The sequence below is a fragment of the Trachypithecus francoisi genome, unplaced genomic scaffold (genome assembly GCF_009764315.1).
Source record: "Trachypithecus francoisi isolate TF-2019V2 unplaced genomic scaffold, Tfra_2.0 Lachesis_group3, whole genome shotgun sequence".
In the NCBI taxonomy this organism is placed as follows: domain Eukaryota; kingdom Metazoa; phylum Chordata; class Mammalia; order Primates; family Cercopithecidae; genus Trachypithecus; species Trachypithecus francoisi.
In genome coordinates this window covers 149,727,617-149,742,707 of record NW_022681468.1, presented here as the reverse complement: position 1 = coordinate 149,742,707, position 15,091 = coordinate 149,727,617, and the positions used below count along the sequence as shown (strand labels likewise).

Genomic DNA, 15,091 nt, shown 5'->3' with positions numbered 1-15,091 from the left:
CGTGATTGCACCACTGCCCTCCAGCCTGGTCAACAGAACAAGACCCCATCTCAACAACAACAACAAAAGAATAAATCCAAAAGCTATACTTCGAAAAGACGATAAAATTAGAAAACTCCTGGCCGGGCGCGGTGACTCAAGCCTGTAATCCCAGCACTTTGGGAGGCCGAGGCGGGCGGATCGGGAGGTCAGGAGATCGAGACCATCCTGGCTAACGCGGTGAAACCCTGTCTCTACTAAAAAATACAAAAAAAAAAAACTAGCCGGGCGAGGTGGCGGCGCCTGTAGTCCCAGCTACTCGGGAGGCTGAGGCAGGAGAATGGCGTGAACCCGGGAGGCGGAGCTTGCAGTGAGCTGAGATCCGGCCACTACACTCCAGCCTGGGCGACAGAGCGAGACTCCGTCTCAAAAAAAAAAAAAAAAAAAAAAACTCCTGAGGAGTCTAATTAAGAAGAAACAAGCAGTTGCGCACAGTGGCTGGTTCCTGTAGTTCTGGCTACGTGGGAGGCTGAGGAGGGGAGATCACTTAAAACTAAGAGTTCAAGACCAGCCTGGGCAACATAGCGAGACCCCCCCCACATCTTTTAATTAAATGAATGAATGAAAAAAGAGAAAGCCGAAATATAGAAGATTAAGAAAGAATACATACTCATAGATTAAAAGAGATCAAAATAATTTTTTGCTGGGTGCCATGGCTCACATCTGTAATCTCAACACTTTGGGAGGCTGAGGTGGGAGGATTGCTTGACCCTAGGAGTTTGAGACCAGACTGGGCAACAGGAAAAATCCGGTACAAAATAAAATAATTAGCCAGGCCTGGTTGCACGTGCCTGTAGTCCCAGCTACTCGGGAGGCTGAAGTGGGAGGATGACTTGAGCCCAGGAGGCAGAACTTGCAAGGAGCCAAGATTGTAGCACTGCACTCCAACCTTGGAGATAGAGCTGGACCCTGTCTCAAAAAAAAAAACAAAAAACAAAACAAACAAAAAAAACAAGAAAGTGAAAAGGCAACCCACAGAATGCAAGAAAACAGTTGAAATCATACATCTGATAAGAAGCTTTATGCAAAATAGATAAAGAACTCTTACAACTCAATAATAAAAATACAGTCCAATTTAGGCCTGGCTTGGTAGCTCATGCCTGTAATCTTAGCACTTTGAGTGGCCTAGACTAGAGGACTGCTTGAGCTCAGGAGTTTGAGACCAGCCTGGGCAACATAGTGAGACCCCATCTCTATTTAAATAAATAAATAAAACATAGTGAGACCCTGTCTCTATTTAAATAAATAAATAAAATACAACCCAATTTAAAAATGATCAAAGGATCTGAAAAGATATTTTTCCAAATAACAGTCATGTGCTGCATAGGGACATTTTGGTCAACAGCGAACCACATATACACAGGTGGTCCCATAAGATTTTTATGGAGGCCAGGCATGGTGGCTTACACCTATAATCCCAGCACTTTGGGAGGCCAAGGCGGGTGGATCATTTGAGGCCAGGAGTTTGAGACCAGCCTGGCCAACATGGCAAAACCCTGTCTCTACAAAAATTAGCCAGGCATAATGGCATGTGCCTGGAGTCCCAGCTACTGAATCGCTTGAACCCAGGAGGTGGAAGCTGCAGTAAGCCAAGGTCACGCCACTGCACTCCAGCCTGGGCAACAGAGCAAAACTCTGTCTCAAAAAAAAAAAAAAATTATAATGGAGCTGGAAAATTCCCATTGTCTAGTGACATTGTGATGTTGTAGCACAACACATTACTCACGTTTGTGGTGATGCTAATGTAAACAAACCTGTGCTGCCATTCCTATTAAAGGGTAGTACCTATAATTATGTACAGTAAAATAGTACTTGATAAAGATGACAAACCATTAGGTTGCTGTTTTATGTATTTACTATACTGTACTCTTTTTTTTTTTTTTTTTGAGACGGAGTCTCGCTCTGTTGCCCAGGCTGAAGTGCAGTGGCCGGATCTCAGCTCACTGCAAGCTCCGCCTCCCGGGTTTACGCCATTCTCCTGCCTCAGCCTCCCGAGTAGCTGGGACTACAGGCGCCTGCCACCTCGCCCGGCTGGTTTTTTGTATTTTTTAGTAGAGATGGGGTTTCACCAGGTTAACCAGGATGGTCTCAATCTCCTGACCTTGTGATCCACCTGTCTCGGCCTCCCAAAGTGCTAGGATTACAGGCTTGAGCCACCGCGCCTGGCCTATACTGTACTCTTTATTGTTATGTTATTTTTTTGAACTAGAATCTCACTTTGTCACCCAGGCCAGAGTATAATGACCTTGGCTCACTGCAGCCTCAAACTCCGGTGCTCAAGTGATTCTCTTGCCTCAGCCTCCCAAGTAGCTAGGATTATATGCACAAGCCACCACACCTGGCTAATTTTTAAATATTTCATAGAGATGCGGTCTCGCTATGTCGACCAGGCTGATATCAAATTCCTGGCCTGAAGCAATCCTATCTTGCCCCTCAAAGTACTGGGATTGCAGGTGCAAGACACCATGCCTGGCCCTTATTGTTATTTTAGAGTGTGCTCCAACTTATAAATAAAACAAATTAACTGTAAAACAGCCTCAGGCAAGTCCTGCAGGAGTTATTCCAAAAGAAGGCATTATTATCATAGGAGATGATAGCTCCATGGGTGTTACTGTTCCTCCAGACCTTCCAGTAGAACAAGAAGTGGAGGTAGAAGACAATGATATTAATGATTTTGACCCTGTGTAGGCCTAGGCTAATGTGTGTGTTTGTATCTTAGGTTTTTGTTATTGTTGTTGTTTGTTTGTTTTTGAGACCAAGTTTCACTCTTGTTGCCCAGGCTGGAGTGCAGTGGCACGATCTCGGCTCACTGCAACCTCCACCTTCCAGGTTCAGGAGATTCTCCTGCCTCAGCCTCCCAAGTACCTGGGATTACAGGCACATGCCACCACACCTGGCCAATTTTTGTGTTCTTAGTAAAGATAGGGTTTCACCCTTTTGGCCAGGCTGGTCTTGAACTCTTGACCTCGTGATCTGCCCACCTTGGCCTCCCAAAGTGCTGGGATTACAGGCATGAGCCACCGTGCCTGGCACGTGAATATACTTTAAAATTCATTTAATTGTATACTTAAATGGATGGATTGCATTGTATGTGAATTATATCTCCATAAAGCTGTTTAGAAACAAATCAATTCCTGGAGAATTATATATTTGAATGCGAAAGGTAAAGCAAGAATAGAAATTGGGAAGATGGGCACACCCCTTTTGGGCTTCAGCCTCATTGCCATGATAGCTACCCCTTGCCAGTAGAATCTTCTTGCCTCAGCTGTAGATAGGGAGGAGAAAGGAGCTTAAGTGTGCATCCAGGGGCTAATACTCTTTTTACTTTCCCTTTATAAGAAAAGTAGAAAGACTATCAGGGGACCAAGACCAAACAGAGGAGAGCAGAGGGGAAGGATTGGAACAGAGAGGATGCTGGAGGGTGAAGGAGGGAGAGGATTTGATCCTTGACAAATCGATGTTATGAATCTTCCCCTTTCCTCCCAGGTCTTGCTGAAGTTAGGAGGGGCAATGATAGGAAAATACATCTGGGAACAAACTTATCAAAATGGGAAGAGAGTTCAGGGTACTTCAGGAAAGAAGTTGATAATCCCAAAATAGGAAAAGGCCAAAGAGATGGATTATATATGGACCATGGAAAATGAGGTTCATGGCTGTGGGAATCTGTTTCAGGATTTAAATGACTGTGGCTCTTTTAGGGTAGAGGAATTTGGGAATTTTTTTTTTTTTTTTTTTTGAGATGAAATTTCGCTCTTCTTGACCAGGCTGGAGTGCGGTGGCACGATCTCGGCTCACTGCAACCTCCACTTCCCAGGTTCAAGCGATTCTCCTGCCTCAGCCTCGCAAGTAGCTAGGATTACAGGCATGTACTACCATGCCTGGCTAATTTTGTATTTTTAGTAGAGGTGGGGTTTCCCCGTATTGGTCAGGCTGGTCTCAAACTCCCAACCTCAGATGATCTGCCCACCTTGGCCTCCCAAAGTGCCGAGATTATAGGTGTGAGCCACCATACCCACCTGGGGAATGTATTCTTGAGGCAGGGGGAGAGATGTGTGCCAGCCCTCATAGACATGTACTCAGCTCCCATATATACGTACAGTGGCAGGAACTCAGTTGGCAGCATGAGCAGAAGATGCTATTGTAGAGGCCCATGACCCCCTGCATGCTCATGTAGTGACTCAGGGCAAAGCACTATAACTCACATCCCGTATAACGTTGAGGAACTGTTGTGTTTTTTTTGGTTTTTTTTTTTTTTTTTGAGTCGGAGTCTTACTCTGTCGCCCAGACTGGAGTGCAGTGGTGTGATCTCACCTCACTGCAACCTCCACTTCCCAGGTTCAAGTGATTCTCCCTGCCTCAGCCTCCCCAGTAGCTGGGGTTACAGGTGTCCAACACCATGCCTGGCTAATTTTTCTATTTTTAGTAGACATGGGAGTTCGCCATGTTGGCCAGGCTGGTCTCGAACTCCTGACCTCAGGTGATCTGCCCACCTCGGCCTCCCAAAGTGCCAAAGTGCTGGGATTACAGGCGTGAGTTCCTGGCAGATCTCTGGAAACGTCATCTTGTGCTTCCCTTTATGTGTTATGGAAGTTTATGATGAAACCTCCTTTTAAAAAAAATTTTAGTATTATAGGAAATTTCAAACATATCAGAAAATAGAGAATAGTTTTATTAACCCCCTGTGTGTCTGTCACCCAACTTCATAAATTATCACCTCTTGTCTTGGTGCTATGGCTCATACCTGTAATCCCAGTACTTTGGGAGGCCTAGGCAGGAGGATCACTTGAGGTCAGGAGTTCGAGACCAGCCTGGCCAACATGGTGAAACCCTGCTCTACCAAAAAAATACTAAAATTAGCTGAAAGTGGTGGTGCATACCTGTAGTCCCAGCTACTCGCAAGGCTGAAGTGGGAGAATCACTTGAACCAGGGAGATGGAGGCTGCAGTGAGCTGAGATCACGCCACTGAGCTCCAGCCTGAGCAACAGAGTGAGACTCTGTCTCAAAAAAAAAAAAAAAGATATATATGAAACATAAATTAATTTTGTGTATAGAAATTTCCCCTGCCCCCCGTTATTGTGATGCAAACCCCAAACATCATCAATCTATAAGTATTTCAGTATGTATTCCCTAAAAAGATGAAGACTCTTATTTTAAAAACATATCCAATATCATAATCATACCATAAAATGATTGATTATTCAGTCAGTGTTTATATTTCCCTGATCGTCTTATACCTTTTTTTTCCCCCAGTTTGTTATCTTGGGATCCAAATGAGATTCAAACATTGCCAATTAGTTGAAATCTCTCTTTAGTCTTATAACCTATAAGGTCTTTTTCCATCTCTTTTTCTCTTTTTGTCTTTTTTTTTGTATTTTAAAAATATTTTTAATCTTCATTTTTTTTGTTTCTTTCCTACCTTTTAATGAAGAAATCGGGTTTTTCCTGTAGAGTTTACCACAGTCCAGATGTTGCTAATTGTGCATGCCCAAATATTTCTCTGCCCTTGTTTTTTTTTTTGTATATTGATGATAGGCTTGATCAGATTAACAGGGGTTTTTTTTTTTTTCAAGTTTAGTTCATAGTTGTAATCCATTAGGATAATGTCTGGTGATGACGTGTATGCAGCCATTAATTCATTAGGGGTTGTAAAGAAGTGATATACTCCAGGTTGAGCATCCCTAATTCAAAAAATCAAAAATCTGAAATGCTCTAAAACCCAGAATTTTTCAGTGCTGACATGATGCCACAAATGGAAAATTTCACACCTGACCTCATGTAATGAATGGGTTGCTGTCAAAATGTTCTGTGAGTCAGGAATGATGGTGATGCCAAACAGCCACAGATAGTCCACATGGGTGGCTGAGGTAGTGATACCTTTGCTTTATGATGGTTCAATGTATATAAGCTTTGTTTCATGCAAATTATTTAAAATATTGTATGAAATTACTGTCAGGCTATGAGTATAAGATATATATGAAGCCAGGCGCGGTGGCTCAAGCCTGTAATCCCAGCACTTTGGGAGGCCGAGACGGGCGGATCACAAGGTCAGGAGATCGAGACCACCCTGGCTAACACGGTGAAACCCCGTCTCTACTAAAAAATACAAAAAACTAGCCGGGCGAGGTGGCAGGCGCCTGTAGTCCCAGCTACTCGGGAGGCTGAGGCAGGAGAATGGCGTGAACCCGGGAGGCGGAGCTTGCAGTGAGCCAAGATCGCACCACTGCATTCCAGGCTGGGCGACAGAGCAAGACTCCGTCTCAAAAAAAAAAAGATGTATATGAAACATAAATTAATTTCGTGTATCGACACGTTCCATCCCCAAGATATCTCATTATGTATATGCAATATTCCAAAAATCTGAAAAAAATTCCAAAATACTTAACTGGGCACGGTGGCTCACACCTGTAATCCCAGCACTTTGGGAAGCCAAGGCAGGCAGGTTGCCTGAGCTCAGGAGTTCGAGACCAGCCTGGGCAACATGGTGAAACCCTGTCTCTACTAAAAATACAAAAAAAGTAGCCAGGCGTGGCAGCATGCACCTGTAGTCCCAGCTACTCGGGAGACTGAGGCAGGAGAATTGCCTCAACCTTGAACCCAGGAGGCAGAAGTTACAGTGAGCCAAGATCACACCACTGCACTCCAGCCTGGGTGACAGAGCGAGACTCCATCTCCAAAAAGAAAAGAAGAGGGAAGAGGGAAAAGGGAAAAAGGAGAGGGGAGGGGAGGGGAGGATAATCTGGGTTCTAGTGTTGTCATATTTATATTTAGAGATGGGGTCTCTCACCATGCCCAACTAAAGTTTAAAAACTGTTTTAAAGACAAGCTCTTGCTGTGTTTCTCAGGCTGGTCTCAAGTTCCTATCCTCAGGTGATCCTTCTGCCTCAACCTCCTGGGATTACAGCATGAGCCACTGTGCCCAAGTCTGCCATTTATTTTTCTTTTCTTTTTTTTTTCTTTTTTTTTTTTTTTTGAGACGGAGTCTTGCTCTGTCACCCAGTCTGGAGTGCAATGGTGTGATCTCGACTCACTGCAACCTCCACCTCCCGGGTTCAAGCGATTTTCCCACCTCAGCCCCCCAAGTAGCTGGGATTACAGGTGCCTGCCACCACGCCCGGCTAGTTTTTGTATTTTTTAGTAGAGACGGGGTTTTGCAAGGTGGGCCAGGCTGGTCTTGAACTCCTGACCTCAGGTGATCTGCCTGCCTTGGCCTCCCAAAGTGTTGGGATTACAGGCGTGAGCTACCACGCCCGTCTGCCATTTCTTTTTTTTTTCTTTTTTCTGTTTTTTTTTTTTTTGAGACAGAGTTTTGCTCTTGTTGCCCAGGCTGGAGTGCAATGGCGCTATCTTGGTTCACTGCAACCTCCACCTCCCGGGTTCAAGCAATTCTCCTGCCTCAGCTTCCCGAGTAGCTGGGATTACAGGATGCGCTACCACACCCGGCTAATTTTGTATTTTTAGTAGAGACAGGGTTTCTCTATTGTTAGTCAGACTGGTTATGAACTCCCAAACTCGGGTGATCCGCCCGCCCCGGCCTCCCAAAGTGCTGGGATTACAGGCACGAGCCACTGTGCCCAGCCTTCCATTTCTTTTTTAACCAGTACATACAGTTTTGATTGTTATGTTTAAGTCTAGCCTTAAAAATCTTTTTTTTTTTTTTTTTTTTGGCTGGGTGCAGTGGCTCATGCTCGTAATCCCAGCACTTTGGGAGACCAGGGCAAGAGGATCACTTGAGTCTAGGAGTTTGAGACCATCCTGGGCAACGCAGCAAAACCCCATACCTAAAAAAAAAAAAATTTGGCCGGGCATGATGGCTTATGTCCGTAATCCCAGCATTTTGGGAAGCCGAGGTGGGCAGATCACCTGAGGCCAGGGGTTCGAGACCAGCCTGGCCAACATGGTGAAACCCCATATCTACTAAAAATACAAAAGTAGCCAGGCATGGTGGCACACACCTGTAATCCCAGCTACTGTGGAGGCTGAGATAGGAGAATCGCTTGAAGCCACGAGGTGGAGGTTGCAATGAGCTGAAATCACTCCACTGCACTCCAGCCTGAGCAACAAGAGCAAAACTTAATCTCAAAAAAAAAAAAGGAAAAAAAATTTTGTTTTAATTAGCCAAGCGTGGTGGCTGGCATGCACCTGTAGTCCTAGTTTCTTGGCAGACTGAGGCTGGGGAATTGCTTGATCCCGGGAGGCTGAGGCTGCAATGAGCCATGATCACACCATTACACTGCAGCCTAGGTGACAGCCAGACCCCATCTCAAAAAAAAAAAAAAGTCTAGTCATAGCTGGAGACAGTGGCTAACATCTGTAATCCCAGTGCTTTGGGAGGTTGAGGCAGGAGAATCACTTGAGGCCAGGAATTCGAAACAACGAATTGCTGGGCAACGTAGCAAGACCCCATCTCTACAAAAAATTTTAAAATTAGCCAGGCATGGTGACACACCTGTACTCCTAGCTACTGGAGAGGATGAGGCAGGAAGATCGCTTGAGCCTCGGAGTTGGAGGTTCATTTGTGGGGTTTTGTTTGATTTTTGTAAATAAGGAACTGACTTGATTTTTATCTTTTCGTTTCTTTTTTTTTTTTTTTTTGACGGAATCTTGCTCTGTTGCCCAGGCTGGAGTGCAGTGGTGGAATCTTGGCTCACTGCAACCTACACCTCTCGGGCTCAAGCAGTTCTCCTGCTTCAGCTTCCAGAGTAGCTGGGACTATAGGCGTGTGCCACCACGCCCAGCTAATTTTTGTATTTTTAGAAGAGACAGGGTTTCATCATTTGGCCAGGCTGGTCTCAAACTCCTGACCTCAAGTGATCTGCCTGCCACCTCCCAAAGTGCTGGGATTACAGGTGTGATCCACCAAACCTGGCCCTGACTTGATTTTTTCAATACTGCATCAAGGACATCAAAGCCATTGGATTAGTGCTATAAAAACATTTTTAAATAACCAAATTTTCCCTGTCTTATTTTATAATTGGAGGATATGCCAGAAAAGTTTGAGTTCAGCCTGGGATAGAGTAAGGATTATGGCTAGAGAATGGGAATAGTTACTAGGAAACTGGCTTAAAAAAAAAAAATTAAAAAGCGTTCCTGGTAAGTTTGAATTTTTAGGTAGTGTTTATTTTCTTAACATAGCCATATTCAAACTACTGTCATTCCCATGTGAGTAAGAAAAACCACAGTTCCAGTAAACATCTATGGGGAAAGGGACTTAGAAGTCAGATTCTAAGACTTAGAATTCAGATTCCAATTTTTTGCTTACTGGCATTATGAACTTGATGGAGTATGTCAAATTTTTCTTTGTAGAATGTTTTAAAATAGGCACTCTGAAATTTGAGTTAATTCTTATGTATGGTTTTGTCTACAAGATACCAGTTCTCAGGGACTGAATTTTTTTTTTCCAGTTTACTATAAACACACCACCTACTCCAGAAGACCTGATGTTAAGTCAATATGTTTACCGACCCAAGATACAGATTTATAGAGAAGATTGTGAGGCTCGTCGCCAAAAGATTGAAGAGTATGAAAGTTTTAATTTTTATGTGTGTTTTTTTGAGGGGAGGGGAGGGATCAGTGAATAGTTTGTGTGGTAAGGTTTTGATTAGAATAACACTGTCATGGGGTAAAGTTGATGGCATTAATTGGCCGTGTGATGTGAGAGAAAGAGCTTTGGCCTTGTAGTCAGATTGAAGCTCAATCTTGGCTTCAACACTAGCTGTGTAGCCTTGGGTAAGTCATTTAACCTTCATTTCCAAATCCATCAAGTGGGGTTAATAAAACCTACTCGGCCAATAGATACGAACAATAGAAATGGCGTATATAAATTGTTTTCAGGCCGGGCGCGGTGGCTCAAGCCTGTAATCCCAGCACTTTGGGAGGCCGAGACGGGCGGATCACGAGGTCAGGAGATCGAGACCATCCTGGCTAACACAGTGAAACCCCGTCTGTACTAAAAATACAAAAACTAGCCGGGCGAGGTGGTGGGCGCCTGTAGTCCCAGCTACTCGGGAGGCTGAGGCAGGAGAATGGCCTAAACCCGGGAGGCGGAGCTTGCAGTGAGCTGAGATCCGGCCACTGCACTCCAGTCCGCGACAGAGCGAGACTCCGCCTCAAAAAATAAATAAATAAATAAATAAATAAATAAATAAATAAATAAATAAATTGTTTTCATACCATTCTTAGGAAAAAGTAGGTGTTCTAAGAGATGGGGTCTCTCACCATGCCCAACTAAAGTTTAAAAACTGTTTTAAAGACAAGCTCTTGCTGTGTTTCTCAGGCTGGTCTCAAGTTCCTATCCTCAAGTGATCCTTCTGCCTCAACCTCCTGGGATTACAGCATGAGCCACTGTGCCCAAGTCTGCCATTTATTTTTCTTTTCTTTTCTTTTTTTTTTTTTTGAGACGGAGTCTTGCTCTGTCACCCAGTCTGGAGTGCAATGGTGTGATCTCGACTCACTGCAACCTCCACCTCCCGGGTTCAAGCGATTTTCCCACCTCAGCCCCCCAAGTAGCTGGGATTACAGGTGCCTGCCACCACGCCCGGCTAGTTTTTGTATTTTTTAGTAGAGACGGGGTTTTGCCAGGTGGGCCAGGCTGGTCTTGAACTCCTGACCTCAGGTGATCTGCCGTGGTGATTCTGTTTATAAGAATAAACAGTAATTATTAGATTATGATATCATAAGTTGATTGCTAGAGAACATCTTCAAAAGAAAATACCCTTTAGAGATTTATGCAGGTTGAGTAACCCTAATATGGAAATTGGAAATCGGAAATGCTCCAAAATCCAAAACGTTTTAGCCACCAACATGATGCAAGTGGAAAATTCCACACATAAATACTTAAGTACTTTACACAAACTTTGTTTCATGCACAGAATTGTTTAAAATATTGTATAAAATTACCTTCAAACTGTGTGTACAAGGTATATATGAAACGTAAATTAATTTTACGTTTAGGCTTGGGTTTCACCCGCAAGGTTTCTCATATATCCGAATAGTCCAAAATCCAAAATACTTCTGGTCCCAAGCATTTCAGATAAGGGGTACTCAATCTGTATATAGTGCCTGAAATCAGATTGCCTTTGAGTGTATAATTTTACCACATTTACGCTTGTTTACGTATATGAAAGAACATGGTTTTACTTAGAAGATAGCTCATTGATATGGTATACGTAAATACTGCAGACTGATTTATAAATTAGATATATCTAGATTCCCTTAGGTAAATCAGACTTTAAAACTCAGAATAATGTTTATGTCATACTCATCTGGGACTATCCAACTAAATTTGAACCAATCTAACAGAAAAGAAATAAAATAATCTTTAAGAATTATCTGTGTTTTAGAAGTAGAAGAAAAAGAATATTAAAAAAATTTTAAAAAGAATTACGTAGTTTTAAAATCAGAAATGTAAGATATTTCAGATTTGCCTGATTCTGTTCATTTAACAAATATTTATTGAGCACCTATATCTTCCAGTGTACTATACGATGCACTGGGGTTCATCACTGAACAAAACTGGCAAATTTTATATCTTCATGTTGTTGGAAAGAGTTGGCTGGGTCAGGATTTCCCTGAGAATGTTTGTTTGTTTCTTTGTTTCTTTGTTTATTTTAATTGAGACAAGAGTCTTGCGATGTTGCCCAGGTTGGAGTGTAGTGGCGCCATCTCAGCTCACTGCAACTGCCGCATCCTGGATTCGAGCAATTCACCTGCCTCAGCCTCCTGGGTAGCTGGGATTACAGGTGCCCGCCAACATGCTGGGCTAATTTTTGTATTTTTAGTAGAGATGGGATTTCACCATGTTGGCCAGGCTGGTCTTGAACTCCTGACCTCAAGTGATCCACCCACCTCAGCCTCCCAAAGTGCTGGGATTACAGGTCTTGAACCACCGCACCAGCTGAGAATGTTTATTTTGAATGAAAGAGGATCTTACACTCAATGAGCAGTTGGTTTAGGTGTGCTTTACTGTTTGATTTTGCATCTATGTGCCTGCATATATCCTCTACAAGAGATCTTTTATCTCCGTTAGAAATTTATTTTCTCCATTTATTAACAAAATACTAATATATATTGAGACTATAATATCTTTGCTGCTTTTATAAATGCTATTCTAAAAATGTGAAATATGACTTTGAACTGAATTGGAAAGTTTTATTTATTTTTTATTTATTAATTTTTTGAGACAGAGCCTCACTCTGTCACCCAGGCGCAATCTTAGCTCACTGAGAAATTCACCTCCGAGGTTCATGCCATTCTCCTGCCTCGGCCTCCTGAGTAGCTGGGACTACAGGCGCCCGCCACCACACCCAACTAATTTTTTATTTTTAGTAGAGGCAGGTTTTCACCGTATTAGCCAGGATGATCTCTATCTCCTGACCCTGTGATCTGCCCGCCTCGGCCTCCCAAAGTCCTGGGATTACAGACGTGAGCCATCGCACCTGGCCAGGAACTTTTATTAAAATAATATACAAAAAAATTAAGTGGACGTGGTGGCACGCGCCTGTAGTCCCAGGTAACCGGGAGGCTGAGGCAAAGGCTGAAGCAAGAGAATTGCTTGAACCCAGAAGGTGGAGACTGCAGTGAGCCAAGATTGCACCACTGCACTCCAGCCTGGCAACAGGGTGAGACTCTGTCTCAAAAATAATAATAATAATGATAATAATAACAGTAGCTACAACTTTATAGCAGCGATCATTGACAGACCTTAGGATTCTTTATAAGCAAAATGTTTCACATTGGAACAAGTTGGTATGTTGAGATGAGAATTCTATTAGTGACAGAAGTTTTTTTGATTTATGACATTCTTGAACTGTTATTCAAGTGAATAATAAGATTGAATGATCAAGCTTTTTTTGAATGAATTCCCCTCTTATTATGTAGGAAAAAACTAGGAAGAATTAAATTAAGCCTGACTGTAGATCTGGGCTGGTTCGTTCAAGCTGGCTTCTGAACCCTGTGCTAATTAACTTTTCTGTATTTTAGATTAAAGCTTTCTGCATTGAACCAAGATAAGCTGTTGGCTGATATAAATAAGAACCTGTGGGAAAAAATGAGACACTGCTCTGACGACGAGGTACTTTTGTCTCATTTTCTGAATGGGCATCAGTAAAGACATTCTGATCAATGTTTATTGTGAAATAAGTAACTGTTACTTGGTCATCAGTGATGAGTTATTTAACTTATTTTTTAGGTGTAATGTGGTACCAGGGTCTTATTTAATTACACACAATTGTTAATACGTAATCTTTTCAAACCTGAGATCAATTTAATATATGAACTATAGTTGAAGTTTATTTAGAGTTCCCTCCTGGCTATTTGCCTTTCACTTAGATTTAGACGAAGAAAAGATTTACTTTAATTGATTAAATAGCAAGTGACCCATTTTATAAATGTGCCCTAATATATTAAAAAGTTTCATTAACTAGGAGCCTGTCATTTTTTAATTCATAATATGAATAAGTGAATTAAAGGCAGGAATCAAAACTGAAATATTTTTTCTGGTCTTACACAACAATTATATGGAATTAAATTTGCCAATGACAAATGTCTTGCCTTAGGATAGGCAAATCCATTTACCCCTTCTGACTCATTTGTTTTAGTAAAATGTACGCTCTAACTTTCCCTTCCAGCTGAAGGCCTTTGGAATTTACCTTAACAAAATAAAATCACGTTTTACCAAGATGACTAAAGTCTTCACTCACCAAGGAAAAGTGGCTCTGTATGGCAAGCTGGTGCAGTCAGCTCAGGTAATTTGAGACAGTTAATATCATAGAAAGAGATATTAAAATTACTTTATAGTGGTTATAGAATATGAAGAATCTTCCTTCAAAGACATGTGAATAAGACTTGGGCAAAAACTTACAATTAAGAGGTAAGGTTCAATTTGTCAAAAGTGGCAAATCCTGGCATCTTGAGTAATACTGGAATATAATTACTAATGTGGACCTATGTCTAATCTCAAATACTATTATCCATCATACATACTGAAATAAAATATATAGGATTCTGGTCTCCCATTGCTAAGGACTATATCATAGTATTATCTTCTTCATAGTCCATACTAAGCTGTATACGTATGTACTTGTGTTTAAAGCAGCATTTCCCAAAATGATTAGCTTTTTTAAAAGGCTCTGCATTAAAAAACTTTCCGGCCGGGCGCGGTGGCTCAAGCCTGTAATCCCAGCACTTTGGGAGGCCGAGACGGGCGGATCACGAGGTCAGGAGATCGAGACCATCCTGGCTAACATGGTGAAACCCCGTCTCTACTAAAAAATACAAAAAACTAGCCGGGTGAGGTGGCGGGTGCCTGTAGTCCCAGCTACTCCGGAGGCTGAGGCAGGAGAATGGCGTAAACCCAGGAGGCGGAGCTTGCAGTGAGCTGAGATCTGGCCATTGCACTCCAGCCCGGGCAACAGAGCGAGACTCTGTCTCAAAAAAAAAAAAAAAAAGTCTAAGCATAAATGCTGTAATTCTTTTTGACCACTGTTTCCCATGTTTCGTTCATCATAGAAGTGTTTTTAAGTAATAAATATTAATATATTGTATTCCATGGAACACTTATAGAAATGCTAAAATAAAGTACCAAAATTAGTTTTATGTCAGTATGCTTTTTAAATTATTTCATTTTCTTTTAATAAAATATTTTATTAAATTTATAAAATAAACTAATTTTCCGGAGTTCTTTTGGCTAAAACTTATTTTAATAAAATTATCTTTTATTTTTTAAGTTTCAACTTAAAGCTTTGACCTTCATTTTAAGTTTTGCCTGTTTGTGGCCTGGGCGTGGTGGCTCACGCCTGTAATCCCAGCACTTTGGGAGGCCGAGGCAGGCAGATCACAAGGTCGGGAGATAGAGACCATCCTGTCTAACACGGTGAAACCCCATCTCTACTGAAAATACAAAAAATTAGCCGGGCGTGGTGGTGGGCGCCTGTAGTCCCAGCTACTCGGGAGGCTGAGGCAAGAGAATGGTGTGAACCCGGGAGGCGGAGCTTGCAGTGAGCCGAGATCGAGCCACTGCGCTCCAGCCTGGGCAACAGAGCGAGACTCCACCTC

The 15,091-nt window shown here is 42.4% G+C and overlaps 1 protein-coding gene across 1 annotated transcript in view; it reads left to right on the top strand.

Annotated features, from left to right (window-relative positions):
* KNL1 (kinetochore scaffold 1) overlaps positions 1 to 15,091 on the top strand; it is a 74,068-nt gene that overhangs the window by 40,846 nt on the left and 18,131 nt on the right. The window contains exons 14-16 of the mRNA XM_033190542.1: positions 9,442 to 9,557; positions 13,019 to 13,109; positions 13,666 to 13,782. Of these exons, the coding sequence (XP_033046433.1) occupies positions 9,442 to 9,557; positions 13,019 to 13,109; positions 13,666 to 13,782 (324 nt within the window). The remainder of the gene's footprint in view (positions 1 to 9,441; positions 9,558 to 13,018; positions 13,110 to 13,665; positions 13,783 to 15,091) is intronic.